Source organism: Uloborus diversus, chromosome 9, assembly GCF_026930045.1.
Source record: "Uloborus diversus isolate 005 chromosome 9, Udiv.v.3.1, whole genome shotgun sequence".
Lineage (NCBI taxonomy): Eukaryota > Metazoa > Arthropoda > Arachnida > Araneae > Uloboridae > Uloborus > Uloborus diversus.
This window is the reverse complement of record NC_072739.1, coordinates 83,780,050-83,801,916: the sequence shown is the minus strand read 5'-3', so window position 1 is coordinate 83,801,916 and position 21,867 is coordinate 83,780,050. Positions and strand designations below refer to the sequence as shown.

General features: G+C 37.4%; 1 protein-coding gene across 1 annotated transcript in view; it reads left to right on the top strand.

Moving 5' to 3' along the window:
- The window catches only part of LOC129229442 (zinc finger homeobox protein 3-like), a 144,412-nt gene extending 122,910 nt beyond the window's left edge, over nt 1–21,502 (top strand). Inside the window, exons 2-3 of the mRNA XM_054863751.1 lie at nt 3,095–6,456; nt 13,047–21,502. Of these exons, the coding sequence (XP_054719726.1) occupies nt 3,135–6,456; nt 13,047–19,459 (9,735 nt within the window). The 5' untranslated portion in view covers nt 3,095–3,134 and the 3' untranslated portion in view covers nt 19,460–21,502. The remainder of the gene's footprint in view (nt 1–3,094; nt 6,457–13,046) is intronic.
- The last annotated feature ends 365 nt before the right edge of the window (nt 21,503–21,867 follow it).

The following is a 21,867-nucleotide window of genomic DNA, read 5'->3' as shown; positions in this document are numbered from 1 at the left end:
GGCAAAATTTAGTGAATGAAAATTAAAATTTTTTGTTGATGATGGATTAGTCATTGAAAATTAATTAGTCTTCAATACACTTTGCAACTTATGTGAAGGTGAAATTTGGCTACTAAAATTGAGTTGTTGGTGATCGATTGCAGTCATTTAGTTAATTATCTAATTAATTTCCTATATTCATTGCAATTAAAATTGTTAGAATCGATTACAGTCATTTAGCTAAGTAATTAGTTAGTTCCCTGTACTCATTACAACTGCTGTGATAATGAACTTTGGTAATTAAATTCATGATTGATAGTTTTATTAATTAATTTTCTGTACTCATTGGGACTTTTGAAATGGAGTTGCTTCTTTCAGTCAAAAGTACTACTTTCGGTCACTTAAATTGGTAGAATAAGCAAAAAGAAACCACATGGACCCAGAAAATACTTTTTATTTTCCCCAACATTTAATAGTTTTTTTTTAAAATGTCTGATTTTAAAAATAAAATGTTTCATCGTGTGACGTCACAAGTATTGAAAGCCATCTTGAACCGGAGCGCGTGGTTGTCTTTTCTGGCAAGATATCGCCTTTTATTGATTTTTTTTCACTGCGAGCAATTGATTAGCGGAACGAGAAGAAAGAAAATAAGTCAAAATTAAGAAAAAAAAGGTAACTTTCGCCACGATTTTAACATGCTCTTTCAATATATATATATATATATATATATATATATATGTAAATACAAAAGTATTTTTCCAAACATAGCGAGAATAAATAGTTTTCTTTAAAAAAATACTGTCCGCGGCATAGATTATGACGACCGAACTGTTTCGTAGTTAGGTAACAATAAAAGCTCAAATTGCATTATTATATGGGAATTGAGCCCAATTTCCACGTAAGATATGAACTGGACGTTAGTGCTTAGAATTTCACGGGTGAATGACAACGAAAATAAGTGCTAATTTCCGCTGTTGTTTCTCGTTGGTCTTGAACAGTTCTGTGTTTTCTGTTTGATGTTTATTGCTCTGCTATCACAAGTTTCTTCGAAAAATCGGCGAAAATTTTCCATTTTTTGTTCCCCCCAGCAAGGTCATAATCATTAACCGTCAGGCCAAAAGATCCATGAATCGTATGCTAATGAAATTCACGTGTTGCACGACAGTAAGCCCATAAATTAGATTTTTTATTGGAGATTTGCGTTTTGTTTTCGAAATTCTGGTAACTTCACCTTTTTGGTAGTTAATCAGTTAGCGAGAATTTGTCTAATTCTTTTGGCTGTGAGAAAGGGGGAGATGTTTTATTTTTTATTTATTTATTTTTTTTTTTTATTTCTTCTAAGTTTATAATATTTATGTGTCGCAAAATGGTAGTACAATTGAAAAGTTCTTTTCGTGCAAACGGAAAAAAAAAGTTTATTTGTCTTTTCAATTTGATGTAACATTACTTCAGTTTTGTATCAATGACTGCCAATTAACGACCAAATTAAAAGTTTCTTTTGCGAAAATCGAGAAATACAATTTTTACATTTAACTGATTGCAGCTGTGTAATGCGTTTCATTGTTATTTTTGTTTAGTATATTGTTGCTACACCTTTGATGCATTTTCACATCTTTTCATTAAAAATTTGCAGTACCGTTTAATCTCGGTAATACCAGAGATGTCCAATTTGGGGGGGTCAAGGCACAGACTGCATCATTGAAATTTTTAGAGGAGGAAGTTTAGAGGTATTTTACTTTTTAAAGTGGGGGGTCTTAGTATTATTTGGAGAAGATGCGCCATTACTCTGGGGGTGAGGGGGGGACTCTGGTAGTACAAGGCCTACTTGTATAATTGGTTGCTTATCCTTAGAGGAAAAGATGTTGTAATTCGCATTCCAAATATAAATTGAACGAATAAAACAAAATCGGCAAAATCTTAACGAAAATATGAATCTTTTAAGGAAAAGTATACCATGATATAATTCCTTCAATAACTAATGAAGTGGATTGGTGGAGGGAAAATGATTTATTGGACCAAGAGTAGCGTCTGACTGATAGGGAGGGGGAATTATAATTTGTGAGGGGGAGGGGGCATAAAATTAAAAACGAGTAAGTTGAATATGCTCGGATAAATTGTATTTTGTCTATGGAAAGAAAAACTAAGTTGATGCGATGAAGTTTAGTGTTGTATTAATAAGTTTTCATTGAAAATATATAACTAATTGGATCTTAATTCCTTATTCTCCATTTTATTTTAATCACATGCTCGTTTTCCCCGCTTCCCACAACCCTGTATAAGTTAAATATTGTCAGTGTTTCGTTCCCACTGCAACAATTCCAGAATCACAGATTTCATGAAACAACTTAAGTGAAAACAGTCAGATGATAAATTGAAGCTATAGATTTATAGAAATCAGGTGGAAGTTGACGTACGGCTGAGACGTTTTGTTAAGGATAAACATTTTTGCAAGCATTTTTGTTAATGATAAACTTTTTAGCTTTTGTGCGTGATCCCCAAGTACTGCATAAGTAGTTTTTACGCTGTACTGTTCAAATTGGAGCTTCACATCCCGTTCTATTGAATTAACCAGCCCTCAGATCAACGTTTCACAACCCTTTCCCCTTCTTTGTCTCTTTGGCGGCCTAACAGCTCCTTCCCCTTTGAGAACACACCCTGTCATTTAAGGGATTTAATGCTTCACTTGCATTAGTAATTATTTTTCAATGCCGTGGAGTTCGCTGTGGACGATAGCTTCACTTCGATTTAACTTATTGAAATACTCGATGAAAATCCAGAAAGAATATTCTCACATCCTGTTTTTTAATTTTAATTGGAATTAATTAAAAAAATTATGTTGATTAAAAATAAGAAATTCTTATTCTGATAGCCAGGGGGCCACAAACTGGGCAATTGGACTGTATTTTACACCCGTGTGCAAGAAAGGAAGAAACTTCGGTTGGTAATTAAGTGTGATTGGATTAAGGAAGTCCGATTTTGTCATTCAGTGCCATTAAGAAATGCAAACATTTCACTAAATGCTATCAAAAGCAACAATTTATTAAAATTACCATTTCTAATGGTAGCAGTAAATTAAAGTATTTTTGTCCTGAATTTCTTTATTTTGTCTTTTCAGGAATCCACTTGAATGATGTACCGGTAACCCCAGTCTTTCGATGGACGGTGTTCCCGGCACCGACACGGGCCAACATCGGAAGGAACTACAGAGACAGCAGCAGCAGATTGACTCGGGGCCATCACCACTCGCTGTGATGACCGCAGGGGTGAATGAGCCCCCGCCCACCACCAAGAAGAAAAAGGGCGGGCTCGACGAGGAAGAGATGATGGAGGAGGGCGGCGGCGATTTCCCGCCCCAGCTAGCGGCCATGCCACCGGACGACGACGACGTCGAAGGAGACGCTTCCAACAACAGTTCTGCCAGCGATGTGGAGACCTTCAATGGCAAAATCGTCTACAATCCGGATGGCTCGGCCTATATCATTGAAGGGGTCGATTCCGAGCTTAGCGACGACGAATACGGTGGTTTGGACCTGCTGCCTTTCGCAAAGAACAGTAGTGGCCGGTTGACGTCGCCTCGAGTTCAGAGTCCCATCTCGGATTCGAACCAACAGCCGCAGGTGGTGAATGCGCTCCACATAGCCAGGCATCCTGCTTTCTTTGGAGCCCTGTGTGGACAAGCTTACAGTAACCTCCTGCGGGAGAACAACCACAAAGTTCCTGAAATACCGGTGATGCACAGTTATCGCGTGTTCACCGTCAAAGGCGACGAGGTGGCAAAGTGTTCAACAGCGACAAGCAAAATACCTCCGTCGCTGGACAATGCAACTTCCTCCTATTCAGTGTGGGACTGTGGTACGGTACCTGTGAAGCCCATACTTATGTGTTTCATTTGCAAACTGTCCTTCGGGTTCACGAAGTCTTTCGTTGCCCACGCGACCGGTGAACATTCTTTATCGTTGAACGATGCAGAGAAAGAGCTGGTCTCGAGAAAAAACATTTCGGCTGTGATCCAGGGGGTTAGCGCCGAACCCCTACTTTCGTTCCTAGAGCCCATTCCTCCTAACAGCACTGCTGCTTCCACTCCTCAAGTTGCTGGAAGTAGCAACTGCATCGGAGGTGGGGCAACGTTTACGGCCTCATCCTCCACTACGCATGGCTCAGTCTCAAGTTCCTCTTCTCACGTCGTCCAATCTTCCCGGTACGACGACCAACAAGTAGCGTCCATCAGTGCAGCGTCTTCAGCTGCTGTAACAACGGTGGTGTCGGCCAGTATGTGTCCGGTGACATCAGTTCCTGATCTTTCTGTCGCCCCATCTTCAGCTGGCGAAGTAGCAGCTTCTGCGTCTTCGTCCTCGACGTTGAATTCGTCTACGTCCAGTTTTGGCGACTCATCGCTGACCCCAGTATTAGAAGATCTAGCAAACATTGAAAAGATGGCTGAAGCTGCCATTGCCGCCGCCGCTGCTGCCGTCGTTACAGTTCCTGAATCATCTAAGTCCTCCCCGTCTCCACCCATCACGAATGGACCATTTGAATCAACGCCAGTCGCACCTCGTGCATGCAACCAAAGTAACACAGAACGGATGCCAAATTCATTGTCACCCGTGGCAAAGATCTCATCTTTAAACAACCATCACCATCAACCACAAATTAGCCCCATCTCCAGCAACAATGTAGCTAACCTCGATGACAGTATTGATAACATTTCACCGAAAAGTACTACATCACAGAGCTCGACTAATCAGAGTCCATCTCCGGTTGCTGCTGCAGCGTCACTTATGCAGATGACATGCACGCACCATCCGGAAGGGAAAATGAATGGTGTAGAATGTCCGAAATGTGACATGATTCTTGGGTCATCCAGGTCTCTCGGAGGTCATATGACTATGATGCACTCCAGGAATTCCTGTAAGACTCTGAAGTGTCCGAAATGTAACTGGCATTACAAATATCAGGAAACGCTAGAAATTCATATGAAGGAAAAACACCCTGAAAACGAAATGACTTGTCTGTACTGTGTAACTAACCAACCTCATCCACGACTGGCTCGTGGTGAGACTTACACCTGTGGCTACAAACCGTACAGGTGTGAGGTGTGTAATTATTCTACGACGACGAAAGGCAATCTTAGCATACATATGCAATCAGATAAGCACATCAACAACGTGCAAGAGCTTCAAAACGGTAGTTTGACACCAGAGCATATCGCTGCCCTTCAGCAGCAATCACAACAACAACAGCAGCAGCAACATTCTCAGTCATCTGGGACTTCTCCTTCTTCCGGTCTCGGAGTCGCGTCTTCCGCCTCAGCTTCTGAAGCAATGAAGAAAGCTCAACTGACTCCTAAACCGAAAGCGAACTGGAGATGCGATGTTTGCAACTATGAAACAAATGTTGCTCGAAATTTGAGGATTCATATGACTAGTGAGAAGCATACCCATAATATGATGGTGCTGCAGCAAAACATGAAGCACATGCAGCACCTTTCAGCTATCCAACAAGCTCAAGCAATTGATCCAGTCTTTCAGTTTCATCCTGGTCTTTTAATGCCAGCAGATGCTCAATTACAACCAGAAGCAGCAATCGCTGATATGGCTTATAACCATGCTCTTTTAATGATGGCAAGTCAACAGCAGCAGCACCAACAACAGCAACAGCAGCAGCAGCAACAACAACAACAGCAAAGAGCAATCGCAGCTGCTGCGGCTGCGGCTGCTGCAAATGCAAAACAACATCACCTTGGAAATACTCCTCTAAATTTGTCTTGCCAACAGCCAGCTATAGATCTGGAGCATCCAGACCCTACTTTGAGGCCGGACATTCCGTATGAAGACACCTACAAGTTGTACCAATGCTGTGTTTGTACGATATTTTCGTCAAATTCCTTAGAAGCTTTGGGGCAGCATGTTCAACTAGACAGGAGTCGACTACGGGAGGATGAAGTTCTGACTGTTGTAGCTGGAACATCTATTTGTAAATTGTGCACTTACAAGACCAACCTGAAAGCAAATTTTCAACTTCATTGCAAGACTGATAAACATCTACAAAGGCTACATCATGTGAATCACGTAAAGGAGGGTGGGCCTAGGAACGAGTGGAAACTAAAGTACATAAATGTGAGCAATCCGGTGCAAGTTCGTTGCAATGCTTGTGAATATTATACGAACTCTTTGCATAAGTTGCAGATTCATGCAACGAATCCTAGACATGATGCAAACGGTAGGCTGTTCTTATACCTCGAGAGAAATGAATCTCTTATTAGGACAGAAATGAAATCTTACCACTGTTTAATGTGCAACATTTCCGTGAGGACAAAAGTGAATCTTATCCAGCATGTGAATTCCATAAGCCATTTAAGGACAGAAAATATTCGACAAATGCAAGGTGAAAACGAGCCTGATATGAGGGAGGTGTTTGTTGTGAGAGAAGCAAAACCAGCAGCTTCAGATTCTATTAAAGCTAATGAAGACGAAAAGGGTGAGTTTCGATTATTTTTACCCTATATTACTAGCGAAAAAAAAAACCAGTTTGCTCTCTGTTTGTTTAACGACGCTCTATTTAACGACGGCTTTTCACGGTCCCAGATGGTACACTGTAGTGTTAAAAGCATTCTATTTAAGGACGCTTTCTACTTAAGAACGATTTTTTGTGGTCCCTTGAAAGTCGTTAAACAGAGAGCCAACTGTATTTGTATGTCATGACAAATTCGTAGCCTCAGAGCAACAGTAGGATATCTTTCTGTTATTCTGAGCAGCCTTAGATATCTTACTGATGCTCTGAGACGACGATTTTACCTGAGTCTTCATTTTGTCTTCTTGCATTAGTTTACTAGCGAATTTTATACTGCAGGAAATGTATTGCTTTTCATACCCCTCCTACAGGTAATAATTCAATGGACGTGCCTTCTTATACTATTGGGGTTTTATCCACCAGAAATGATGTCTCACTCCTTTTCATCATATATGACCCCTTTCCCCCTTGTTGAAGAGTCACACTTCACCTTACCTCATCCTCTCGTCATAAACTCACAACACAATTTCATGAACACCATCCCCCTTCCCTAAATGCATGGCATCATTTGTAGACGACACCATACAGTAATTTCTTGTACAGTGCTTGCTTTATATTTAACATGAGGCTGTTAAAGTGCATTATTCTGATCTTTTTTTTGAATTGTTAAAAGTCGTATCTCATATTGAGTTATGGCGGAACCACCTATGTGAAGTTGCAGATGGCGAACGAACAGCCATTACATTGAACAAATCGTAATATTTCTTCATCGGAACTTGCATTTTTGAGCTAACAATGAAACTTTGGTTTATTTGAAAACATACTTAAAATGAGATAAAGTTTTCTTATTTTTAGTCGACGGCTGTTGATGACTAGGGGATTTCTTATACGTACCTTGAAGTAGCCAATTAATGATTTTTAAAAATATTATTAAAAACGCACTTTGAGTTAAATTAAGAATGAGTTAGTAGCTCAATCTGGACTTTTTATTTCATTAATTACTCTTCCCGTTATTTCCTGAATAAATTAAAAATGATTCAGAACTTAAAAATGATTTAGACTTTTTACGCATCACGTATAATTTATAAACATTGTAATGTATTATTTTGAAAGAAAATTTTCATAACTCAAAGTCATAATATATTTTATTTAAAGATGCTTTAATGCAAGAAGACTGAAGGAAATTTTTATGTTGTCAATTTTTACATCAAGGTAAATTTTAGCAAGAACAGATGTTACAGAAGTTAAAACCGAACGTTGTCGTTTTTAGAAATAGTTTTGCAATGAAATATTCCCAAAAGAGTAAGATATGCAACACCAAAATATTGTTGTTTAACAATACCAAAATTGTATCTCTTTTTTGATTCTTTCTGCATTTAAAAACAATATCGTTGAATTTCGGTTGATGTTTGTTTTGTACACTTTGATGCTGTTTTCTGTATTAGTTGCAACCTATGCATAGTATTATTTATATTCACGCACATTAATCAGTTTTTACTCATGTCACGTCTTTCCCTCGATATTCTTAACTTATTAGTAACCACTTATACATACTTATTAGTTGTCAATACCGTCCTCTTTGTAGACCAAAATTGATTTGTGTTTATTTGATCATTTTTCAGCTTAGCATACAGTTTCAACTATTGCTTAGGCCTTTTTTTATTTTTAAGAAATTAAACTGTTTATTAAACTTTTAATTGATGAGGAGAATTTTCTTAACGTAAGGTGGTGTATGTATGTGTCTGGGAAAAACGAAATCCAGTAACTGTCGATATTCACCGGTGAATGTGAACATTTACCTAGCAAAGAGATTGGCAAAAACTTGAATATTTCTTCTGGATCTGAGGTGTATATTGACATTCTTCAGTTTCGGTCTTTCACAATAACATGTATAAAGTGTAGTTGTTTCCAAAATATTATATTTCTTGTGAACTCTCCAAAATTTATCAATGTAAGGTAGGCAAATTTCCAATGATTTTTTTACCACTCATTTATGTTAAATGCAACTGAAGCAGTAAGTGGCATCTATACACAAGTCCATGTACAGGACTTGATTTACCAATAAACCCGTAAGGTCAGGCTTAGGGGCCTTCTAGCTGTGGGACCCCCAAAATTAATAACCTTAACCAGTATTTTCTAGGGCAAGGAAAGTTTTTTTTTTTTTTAATAAATTCAGAAACATTACCAAAAATGAAGACATACAAATAGCCCAAATTAATTTTCATTAAAGCTTAGGTTAATGCCCTTGTAAAAGAGTTAGTTGTGTGTATGGGACGTTAATTAAATTAAGAATGAGATAAAAAAAAGTTTACATCATGGTACTGCAGCCCATAACCATGCATATCCATTATGCAATGATAAAAAGATGTGCAGTTGTTAGTCTAGAGTGTTGTTATTACTAAGTGTTTGAATGCAAAAGTTCAATTCTTCTGGAGTGTACGACAGCCCACCTTACCGGTTAAAGATTATCGGCCATTTCTCATTTGCTACAACAACCCAAAAATGTCTGCTTCAATTTGTACCCTTTACCTCCTCCGATGTGATGAGAGTTCCAGTAAGTTATGTCAATGACTTTTCCGTACTGATGCATGCAGAGGTGTCTGGAGCAACGCTGGGCATAATTGTGGCCTAGCAATTTGCAAATCAAAAGCGAGCTTTTAATGTAATTCATGTGCAAATGAAGGCGAATCGATCCTTGAAGATGCGTGAGCCCAACGTGAATCATTTCCTGTTCTGGCGCACCGAATTTAAGATGTATTTAGTCTAGCATTTTACGCACCAGAATGCGTTTGACCAGTTGAATGAGTTCGCCCATAGCAGTCTCTAAATTTGTTGGTGAAAACACGCATTAATTTTTGAGCTTTTGTTTTTGGCTTCATTTTTTTTCCCCTTTCGTCTTTTCTTTCCTTTCCTTTTTTTTTTAATTTTATTTTTTAAAGATAATTTGCTATAACAAGGAACCAGAAACCGACAAAACTTGTAAAATCTAAGGCGCCAGACAAATTATTTTTTAGACTTAGTAAAAAAATTTAGTGTAAAGTGGCTTCTGAAAGATTGTTATTCAAAAAGAAATAGTCGCCAAGGTATTTTTGTAGTCTCCCGTGATTCGTCAGATTACTATTTCAAAATCATAAATTCCCATTATGGCTATTTCTAAAAACTGACCCGATGTTTTTAATTGAGGCAATGAGAAGTAAATGGATGCAAGTGCCAAAATTAAAAATTTGAAGCTAACCAGTACAAATGGTAGGTGACCCTCTCCTCTGTTTGGAGAAAAGATCTGCTAAAAAAAATTCAATGAAAGTCTACTTAGGATTAGAACTGTAAACGCATTTTACTCAAAACTTGAAAATGTCCACTTCCATCCCTTTGCTTCTAACTCTGTATCAATGCACCTTACTTCCTACGAGTCATACGTCTCCGCACCTGATCTCATAAAATGTTGCTGAGTTTTAATTTTTTAACCGACTTCAAAAAGGAGGCGGTTATCAATTCATACCGTATGTTTTTTTTTTCTTTTTTTGTCCACTCATAGCGTCTCACCTAGTAAACCAATTTTGATGATTCTTTTTTTAATGGATAGGGGATGGCTCAACTTAGGTCCCATTACTTTGTTTGACCATATTTGTTCTTTAGAAAAAAAGTTATGGGCAAAAAACAGTAAACTTTATGCAATTTCCCTATTAAATGATTTTGTAGCGAAGTTCGCACTTTTCATCCATGGATAACGGTGGCTCAGTGGTAGAATTCTCACCTCCCACACGAGCGACCCGGATTCAAATCCCGACTAGGACAAAGTGAATTTTACTAAAATTTCGTTTCTACTGTTTCCCGTATTTTCTCGAATCTTCTATTAATTTTTGTATCTTTCCAAGTCTGGAAAGTTCCAGCACTTTCTCAAGTTGTATATAAGGAGATGTAACGTTCATTCGTGATTCTGAATAAAGATCTCGAGTTGAGACTAACGAGTATTCGCTTCATTTGGCTTTCACGTTGTCTTCGCTATCTTCATCTACGCGACAATAGGAAACTCATTGTTATAAAACTTTGGTGCCCTATAACAGTAACATTAATAGTAATTGTAATGATAATTTTGAATGAAGGCTTCTCTGAAGCAAGCATCAAATTTCTTCAAGGGATATTTCGATAATGGGGAATCTGGCGCTGTCGTCTCATTTTTGGCGTAAATAATTTTATTTTAGCAACCATGCTGATTTATAGTAACCCTATGTGAATTATCAAAATCTTCCTTTCTTCAGTGCTATTGCTCCATAGTAGGGGTAAACCTAACCTGGAAGCGAGGTGATGCAGTGATTAGGATCTGCTTAGCCTTCACAATGCTACCATTAGGTTTGACTCAACTACTCTGTAGTATTTTTATCGTTATCCTCTATGCCGATAACAGATGATCGGGGCTAAGTAAGAAAATACAGGATTGCATCATGAGCAACTTAGATGCTGTGGAATGTAAATTAGTTAGGAAAAACGTAATACTTAAATGGTTATAATTAAATTAACTACGCATGATTTCCAGAGAGGAACAAAGATAAGTTTTTAGTGCCAATCGCTTAAAGTTTAACGCGTGTCAATAGTTTTTTTTTTAGTATGGAGCATTTTTAAGAAAAAAATGTGAAGTTTCGTGATGGTAACTTCTTATTATTTCTGAAATACCTACATTTACACTAAAAAGAATGAAATAAAAAATTTTTGAAAAAAAAATAGAACCGACTTTAAAATTGCTCTAAAAAGTGAAAAATAATTTTATTCTTTAAACACCATCGATAATGCTTTTAAACATAATTTTTGAAGTTTCGCGCAAAAACGATAGATAAAATCATTCACAGCCATAACTCAAATACAACTATAAATTTAACCAGGACCAGTTTCTTCACTATCACATACATTATGCATTGATGACAGCATATTTGAATAGCGATATAAATGTTTCGTTCGTAACTTTGGATGCTTTTCTGAAAAAAAAATATGAACAAAGCATGGTTACACTGGATTTTACGTTTTGTTTTTGCGCCAACTTCAAAAATTATGTTTAAAAGCATTATCGATGGTGTTTAAAGAATAAAATTATTTTTCACTTTTTAGAGCAATTTTGAAGTCGGTTCTATTTTTTTTTTTTTTTTTCAAAATTTTTTTATTATATTCAGTTTTGTTACTTTCCGTGTGTTAATGCAACTTAATTTTTTGAATAGATATCAAGCATGTGCTAGCCTTTTTAAGCATTATTTCTACTTCAACAATAAAAAAAAAAGTTTGGTTTATTGAAATGGTAATTAGGTCTTTCATTTTGACTGGTGGAAAATGTATCTAAGATCTTCGTGACGTTTATATCTTAACTCTTATTTCTAACACTATACAAGAGTAGGGTGTGGCGCAACAAGTGATGGAACTGCCCATAATTGAAATTTTATGTTCGCCATCTGAAATTCATCTACTTTCTAGCAATTAAAATTAAATTTCATCGCAATACTTACCTTTATGTGAGCGAATACAACGTACGTTCTTTAATGAACTTTTCATATTTAATTGGAAAAAATGTTTTTAAGTTTGCTTACAATTATCGTCATTTGTCACGGTTCTTTGAATTCCAGAATCTTGTCTACATTCAGGGATAATTGTATTAAAAAACATTTCATCACAGCAAATTGAAGAAACGTTCAGTATAAGTAATTTATTTTGGTTAAGAAATTATTTTTCTAATTTTACAAAAAGTTTCCCTATTAAAAAGCTCTTGAATTGCCTTATTCAAATCGTACATTCACAGATACAAAACTAATACAATTTATTTTTAAATGTTACAATACTCTTTAAGCATCAAATCCCTCCCCCATCCCCAGTAAAAATTTTCAATTCAAATTGCGTAAAGATTTTTTTCAGGTACCTCCTGCTTTCTTTGCCCGAAATTAAGCTGGTTTAAATTTTAAGCTGGAGAGGGGGGGGGGGAGGTCACAATGGACTAAGTTTCATTTGCTTTATTTTAATTTCCTTCATTTTAATTTAAAAGGGAATTTGAATGCTGGACTTAAATGTTCTTTTTTTTTATTATTATTTGAATTTATACTATTATATTCTTTTTTTTTTTCAAAAGATAGTTAAGTTATTCCACTGTCAGTCCATAGTTGGACAAGGCATATGGTTCTGAAGGCCAGTTAAACCATTTCAACCGTTAACAACTATTTTAATTTAGTTGCACATGTCTCTCTATCACAGGTGAAAGGATATTTTGAAAATTCAAATCGAAAAATAACGAACATCGAAATGTTCAGGCGAAGAAATGAAGTAAAATAATAACAAGCTCTTTAATCGGATAGTAACTATTAAAAAGGTATAGGCGTACAGATTGGCAGTCATTCTGCTATCTAACCAGCTTTTAGCTTTTTACTTTGAATTATTTAAAGAATTGACTTAAAAACTTTTCTTTGTAGCAGTATCTTACTTCATATGAAATCTTAAGTGGTTTTTTTTTTTTTTTTTTTGCATTGTTATTGTGCATCATTGATATTACAGTTCCTGATATTTATTTTCCCTTTTTTTTCCCACAGATCCAAAGCCAACTGACAACGGAAGCGTTCTCGGAGTGGAAGAGAAGAGCAAAGAAAATTCTACCTTCAAAAACTCTGATGGATCTATGTTAAAACAAGCCTTGTTAGACAGAAGCAGTACTGAAAATAGTGAGACAGTGCAACATTCTTGTCCATTTTGCAATTTTACAAGCAATAGCGAAGTCTGCATACAAATGCATGTGGTTTCTCAACATTCACAAAAGCCTGCGACGCTTGCTTGTCCACTTTGCCAAGATAGCTTCCGAGAATGGGACGTCCTCGAAAATCATCTAATTGACACTCATCATGTCAATAAAGAAAGCGTGAAAAAACTGATGGCTCTGGTTGATAAAACAGACTGGCTTGCAGCTCAAACAGCATCTGCAACCAACGACAAAACATCATCTGAAACCAAAATCAAATCCGAAATAAATGAAACACCGCAGTCCAAGCCTTTAACAAATGGACCTACATCAGTTCCAAACGCAGCTGTTTCCTGCAATAACGTTGGCTTAGATTTAAGTTTAGACGATGGCATCGATGTTAAGCAAGAACTGCCCGATATTGATAGCCGCAGCGATAGTAGTGACACCAAGGATGAAGAGGATTTCAATTGCGCTGCATGCGGAAGAATCTTCGTTCAGGTGGAGGACCTTTTTTGCCATCAAAATGAAATGGGACACTTGGAATACAAAAATACTCCGAAAGGTGGTGGATATTTCTGTTGGAAGAAAGGCTGTGGATTATTCTTTGGGAGCATGACTGCTACTCAATTTCACTTCAAGGAAATGCACGCTTTAAAGTCAAACATACCTGTGTCAGAGAGGCATGTGTACAAATATAGGTGCACGCAGTGCAGTTTAGCCTTCAAGACATCCGAAAAACTGCAATTGCACATGCAATATCACATAATACGTGCAGCGACAAAGTGTACTCTTTGTGGACGTAGTTTTCGGACTGTTTTAGCATTACAGAAACATGTGGAAGCATCTCATGCTGATATGACCAAAGAAGAGTTGGAACAATACCGTGCTAGTCTGATGAATAATCCTTTGCTAACCGGAAATGGTGGTGCTTCTGGTGGTGTCTTAGATCCTCAGACAACAGAACTTTTGCGTAAAGAAAGTAATCGCGAAGAATTAGACGACGACATTCCGGATGAAACTGTCAGTTTACCTGACGAGTCCGATGCCATTGATGACACAATTGACGAAGGCAGTGAAACCAAAGAACAGCAAGTGTTGGAAGATTACATTAATAGTCAAGCGATAGCTGAAGACAGCTATAATGATCCAAATCGGAAGTATAAGTGCCACAGATGTAAAGTTGCTTTCACGAGACAAAGTTACTTAACAAGCCACAATAAAACATTGCTACATCGTAAAGGTGAGAAAATGAGCTATCCAATGGAAAAATATCTGGATCCCAATCGTCCGTTCAAATGTGAAGTGTGCAAAGAATCTTTCACTCAAAAGAATATTCTCCTAGTACACTATAATTCTGTATCACACCTTCATAAGTTAAAATTAAGTATGAAAGAAAACAACTCTTCTAATGCAACTACTCAGAATGCTACAACTGTAAATAATACGACAACTACATCTGTTGTAACAAATACAAGTACTTCAAACTCAAATAGTGCTACTACTTGTTCTCCACAAGTTAGTGCTAACACAGATAGTGAGAAAAAGCTTTACAAATGCAACTTGTGTAAACTGTCTTACAGTCAAGCTTCGACACTAGACATTCATGTTCGATCTGTACTTCATCAATCAAAAGCATCTAAAGTGCAAGAACTTGTTTTGTCCGGACAGCTTGATTTAAGCGTACCGTTAGTTGAACGACCTGACGATTCTACTACTCCTGTAGACCTGTGCCCTGCAAAATCACCTGAAGTTACATCTACAGGAAATGAAACACCAACCTCTACGTCAGTCACAACAATTGCTCAAACTACGAAAGCCTCTGATCCTCCGACTTTGACTGTAGCTGCCACGTCTGCCCCAGTGATCACTCCCGTTACATCTTCGCCACAATTCAGCTTCCCTTTGCATCCAGATCACAATAATATCATGCAGCAAGCATTGGGACTAATGCCACAGGCATCATCTGTAGTGCAATCTCAAAGTGCACCTCCATTTTCTTGCCAACGTTGTGGGTCTATGTGTTCTTCTCAGGAAGCACTAATGCAGCATCAACAACTGTATTGCTTCTTTGCCCAAAATAATGCCTTGCCTCCATTGCTTAATGCAGCACCTACGACGCCACAAGCGCCTCTAATGCCAACTCTGCCTCAAATGCAACAGAGACAAAATTTGGACAAAGATGAGCCTCCAGAAAAGCAACCAAGACTCACTTCGAATCACGCAGAACCTTCACCCTCTCCAGCAGTGCATTCCGCTTCTCAGAGAAGTCCTACTCCTGGACAGCAGATGTTCAAAAGTAGGTTTTCTTTCCTGAGGCCCAAACCTCTGATCTTCAGGCATTTGCTTGAGAGCTTTGGCTTTGACGTCGTCATGCAATTCAACGAAAACTATCAAAAGCGCCCTAAAAAAGATGCTGAAAAGAAAGAAGAAAGAAAAGAGGGCGTGCAAAACCTTGAAGATGGTATTAAAGACTCGGAAAAGAAAAAAATCGATTTACCAGAAATAAATCGATCAGTTTGTGGTAAATGTGGGAAGGGATTTTCCAGCATTTGGGTTCTGAAATCTCATCAGGAAGAAGCCCATAAAGATATTGTACCAATCAAAGATGTTGAAAAATTTGCTGAAGAATTTCGTGAGGATTATGAGCGACGAAATGCATCAGTGCCTGTCATCGATGATGCTCTTAATATGGCAGAGGCTCCTTCACCATCTTCGAGTGGTGAGCTTAGCACGGGACCATCTTCAACGCCAGCGACACCATCTGGGGTCACACCACTTTCATTGCCAAATGCTGTAACGCCTCCTGTTACATCATTAATGTCACAAATGCCTGATATGACATCTTCGGTGACAGCAAATCACATGGCTGCTCAAATGCAATTCAATCAGCTCATCATGAGCATGGGTCTTGGCATGGGTCTTCCGATGCCCATGAACATGGGAATGAACATGAACTTGCCTTTCGCAGCCGCTATGAACATGCATCCTCCTCTAATCCCGCTCATGATGCCGCCTCCATTGGATCCGTTAATGGCATCTGCATTTGGTCATCCAATGATGCCAGGGGCAGCCGTGGATCCCAACTTTTTCGCTGCTCAACAGAAGCTGCTGCAACAACAGCAACTGTCACAACAGCAGAAAAGAGCTAGGACTAGAATTAACGACGATCAGCTCAAGATACTCAGAGCTTATTTCGATATAAATAATTCTCCAACTGAAGATCAGTTGCTCGAAATGTCGGATAAATCAGGGCTGCCTTTGAAAGTCATCAAGCATTGGTTTCGAAATACACTTTTTAAAGAGAGACAAAGGAATAAGGATTCCCCTTACAATTTCAACAATCCGCCATCTACATTTCTAAATTTAGAAGAATATGAAAAGACTGGTGAAGCAAAAATTATTCCAGTAAACGGTGGCAAATCGGACTCTCAAAAAATATCGGAAAATTCATCCGTTGATCAAAAACATCAATTATCTAATGAAAATGAAAAAAATGAGGAGTATTCTGAAATAATTGCAAAAGATATCAAAACCGAAAAATATATCAATAATGATTGTATTAAATCTGAACAGCAATCTAACAGTAAAGCTACGGAAAGTGTTTCATTTAATGCCTGCATGACATCTGCAGCATCCGAGCTGTTTTCTATGTCTGATGCATTATCTGCAGCCGCGGCAGCAGCCTCTTGCACTCCAACATCATCTGCCTTGATGTCCATGGACTTAAGAACTTCACTAGCCGAGGCATTTCCGTGCAATCTTAATCCGTTTGCAAGTACATCTTCAATGATGCCTCTCATGCCCCCAACATCTGCATCTCCTCCCACTTCCGAATCTCCTCATTCAACTGGAACACCTAGTGGTACTCCCACACCATCATGTTCATCATCTGGAAAGCGAGCGAATCGTACAAGATTCACTGATTATCAGATAAAGGTTCTTCAAGAATTTTTCGAAACGAACGCTTACCCAAAAGATGATGACTTGGAGTACTTATCTAAGTTGTTAAATTTGAGTCCGAGGGTCATTGTAGTTTGGTTTCAAAATGCTCGCCAAAAAGCTCGTAAAGTGTATGAAAATCAGCCTCCTATCACTCAAGAAGAGGAAAATTCTGGAAGATTTCAACGAACTCCAGGACTGAATTATCAGTGCAAGAAATGTCTACAGGTATTTCAAAGGTACTATGAATTGATTAAACATCAGAAAAGTTCGTGTTTCAAAGACGAAAATCCTCTTGCTGGTCAAATAAAGTCAATGTCTAATGATGAGAGATCATCACAACCTCCTACACCAACATTGCCCGCAACAACAACTACTACAGTGCCACGAAATACCGAAAAAGTAACTTCTAACAGTAATCAAAATGGGACTTATAGGTGTGACAAATGCAGCTTAGCTTTCCCAAGGTTTGACCTGTGGAGAGAACATCAACTGGTTCACATGATGAATCCCACTCTTTTTCCCGGCTATCAACCTTCTTCCTTTCCTGTAGTGTCTTATGATTCCCCATCCACACCGGGAAGCGTGCAATTGTCTCAAATGAAACGGAAGTTGTCGGATGATGAAGAATCTCAGAGTGAACATCCCAGGGACAAAAGACTCCGAACGACTATTTTACCTGAACAGTTAGATTATCTATATCAGCAATATCAAGTAGAGAGCAATCCGAGTAGAAAAATGCTAGAAAATATTGCACGGGAAGTAGGTCTTAAAAAGAGGGTCGTCCAGGTTTGGTTTCAAAATACTAGAGCCAGAGAAAGGAAAGGTCAGTTTAGAGCTCACCAGCAGGTCATCCACAAACGATGTCCTTTCTGTCGTGCTCTGTTTAAAGCTCGATCAGCTTTAGAATCTCACTTAGCTACTAGACACGCTGATCAGTATACAAAAGGTGATATAAATATAGACGCCCTGCCTGATGGGGAGGGTGATTCGAATCCAGAAGATCCAGGGAGCCCTTCAGACGATAAAATGAACACCTCTGCAGCTTCGCCGTTGCCTTCTTTCTCTACGAATTCTGCGGACTCCGTTAACAACACAATGAAAAGGTACTACGAAGACTCCTTGCGTAAATATTTGGACGAACTCTGTGGAATACCAACATCCAGAGAGAACAGCAAAGATCCCTGTTTGGCTGCGGATTTGTCTCTTGGAAAGATATCGGAAAAAACTGCTTTGGAGAGCCCTATGAAAGGTGAGTCCCCATTAGATCTCAGCAAACCATTAAAAGCGCTTATTGAGAAAAGTAACGGTAGTTTAGCTGAGAGGTTCCATCTTGAAGATGGAACATCAAGGGGCTGCCTTATGGACGACGCGAGGTCTGAAACTTATTCAGAATCCACAGACAACATGGATGGCGAGGAAAGTAATCCTACTTCCCCATCTAATAGGTATTCCAATTCAAACAAACGTTTTAGGACTCAGATGACAACCATTCAATTAAAAGTAATGAAATCGATTTTTGTAGATTATAAAACACCATCTATGTGTGAGTGCGAATCTCTTGGGAAAGAAATAGGTCTTCCTAAAAGAGTGGTGCAGGTTTGGTTCCAGAATGCCCGAGCGAAAGAGAAGAAAGCAAAACTTGCTTTTGTTAAGACTTTTGGCCATGAGATGGAGACAACTAAAATCAACGAAGAGTGCACACTGTGCAATGTAAAATACAACTTAAAATTTTCTCCCTCGACACTGCAAGAACACATATTCTCCAAAAAGCATATCGAAAATTTGAAAATCCATATCGATAGTTTGAAGAAGTTGACCGATTCCGGGCAAGATTCCGACACTGGACTGAGCTATGACTCGCAACCGCCCAATCACGTCGTGAACAACAGCGTGACTTCGGCAACTGTCAATTCTGTTCCGAAAACTTCAGCCACGGTAAGTATATCTGGGCTCACTGGAGGGCTTCCAAGCTTTGGCTCCCCAACAACGAACTCGGACAAGGTGAAGAGCGAACCTGCAGATCCTCTGCCAGCTAGTCAAAGGAAAGAGACGACGACGACTAACGGTGAGCTGAATAGTGTGCCCAACAGAGACAAGCACGACGACAAAGAGGACATTGCTACCCAGCCACCTAATTCCTCTCAAGAAAATAATAATCTAGGTGATTTTGTGTTGCCCACTTCATCCACAGAGTCGTCCACCACACCGTCCTCAACATCAGCTGGACTTTTTCCATACATGTACGCTGGTTTCCCCGGCTATTATGGCAGCATGCCTGGTGCCTTCCTCCACCACGCTATGTATCCAGGTAGGACTAAACTCTGACCTCATGTTTTTGCCGCTGCTAGTAGCCTCATTTCATCATGCTGTTCTCGGACGATTAAATCTAATCGATCACGGAGCGTCCTTAATCGATATTAAGGACGATTATAGTTCCTATTCACGTGGCCTTTCCCGTCGTATTTGTACATAACTTTTAACAGGACAACACGACACACATTGTGTTCAGGATCTGAAATAGTGTTTATGGTTTTTCAAAATTCAAAGAATATTTTTAACTTTGCACCTGTTTTTAGTCACTTGACAATTAATATTGTACATTACGTATTGATATATTATCACCCTTGTAAAAAGTGATCGTTTTTCGAACTAGTATGTTAAGCTGATTTCCCAAAGATAAATTTCATTCAGATTGCGCTTACCTTTGCTTTCATTGTTTTTTTGGTAGCGAAGTTTGATACTAATTTATTTGAAAGAGAATGAAAAAGCTCCTTGGTTTAATATTAGAAGAATGTTTATATTGTAATTTAGCTTGCACTTGTTTTTCGTATCCCTTTAAGCGCGCATTATTTATAATGCTTGTCTGTATTATTTGTATATTTAATTATTTACTATTTTCGTTATCATTTTTGTACATGTCCAAGTCATTGTGTATTGAATTTATTTTTTACTAAAAAAAGTTTATAATTTATTTTTTCGTAAGCAACTTTACAATTATTTTCTTCCTAGTTCTATCTTGCATTTTAAAATCGTTATCGAAATGAAATGAAAACGTGCATTGAAACTTCTAAAGCAAATTCAGGCGTTTAAAAAAAAGAGCTTTTGTCGAAATTCTTGACTTAGTTGTTTTCTGTGATCTCATTGGTTAATTGCAATTCTTATGCAATTCTATTTATTGATTGCAAACTCAGGGTATTCCAGGCTATTTTTTCTCAATTGTGATATTGACATTGACTTTGCGTGATTTTGGGTTCTAGAATTTTAAACATCGAATACCGATGAAAATAGTTATTTGTAATGAAAAGTGAGATTTTTATTCTCTAACAGCGTTTGGGTAGTTTTTTCGTTTTGAGACAATAGACATCTTTATGTGATCATAACCTTCATTTACTGGAAGAAGACTGGTTTAAAAAATATTTTTTTTCCAGTTCTAATGTTATTCTAGAATTGGAAAAAAAAAAAAAAAAAATATTTCAGTCTATGTTTTTTAAACAGTTTAAAATTTAGTATTTAGTACATTAACACGGTTATGTAATTATTTTTGAATGCTATTTCATCAAACTTCTTTGGGTTTGAAAAGTTGCAGAAACAATAATTAAAAGACTGATATTCAACAATTTTTTACACCAATCTAACTTTTTTTTTTTTTTTGGAAAACTTCTTTGTTTGTTTAAAAATTGTACAATGAAACTTTATTATTTCGCATTGTTGCAGCAAAATTAAAAATAAATAAAATTAGATGAAGCATTTCATATTTTTCTTTATGTGGGTACTTTAAATTTATTTTAAACTTTAAAGGGGCACAGAGTGGAATTTACTCTAAAAGTAGTATTGCTTGTTTAAAAAGGGTAGAAAATTTTCGAAACTGAAAGTTAAAATTTTACCATAATACGTAATTTAACAATGAAAAATTCAGGGTTTCATTATGCGATTTTGAAAATTTACAATTAAAACACATTGTGTTCTTTTCCTTTTGTTGCTATATTGATTTGAAAAATATTTTTTCAGTTAATTAAGAATAGGGGCTTAAGTTTTGATAGCCCAAGTCAATGCATGGTTGTCTGTGCCTTGTTGTATATTAGTATGTTCCCCTTTGTATAGCTATTTAGCATGTTATGTGTAGATTGAAGTTTTATGTGGTTATGTTTTAATGTGTTGTAGTTGTGTACATTTCCGTTAATGTGACATTTTTCATTTTGTTTTTCATTCAAAAACGTTTTTGCTGCCTTTTTTACTTCAAGGTTCTGAGTTATTTTACATGTAAATAGTATTGGAATGCCTAGTTTTCGTTTAACTGTAACCTTGCTCGAAGGAAGTGTGTAAAATAAATTATTGTTTCATGAGAAATATTTTGTTTTGTTGTGTTATTTTTCCTGAGTTGCTGGTTTTGCATTTAAAAAAAAAAATGCTTTCTTATGATTTTGTTTCATGTGTTGCTGTAGTAGCTTTTTATTTTAATTTGAATTTTGGAAATTAAACTCAAATCCGTTATTTTACTGAAATTTCATTTAATATTGAAGATAGTTTTTAGCATTGAAAGTGTTAGTTGTAGAAGCTTTTTATAGCACACACTCACTTCGTCACAGTAGCACCCCTACCCCCCCCCCCATCCACCTTTAAATGTATGTATGTATATAATGTATTCTAAAGCGTCAAGTGGCACTGCATAAAAATGGGAAATCTCAACCTTATATCGTGCTATTTGAGGGAACAAAGGAATTAACAACCTTTTT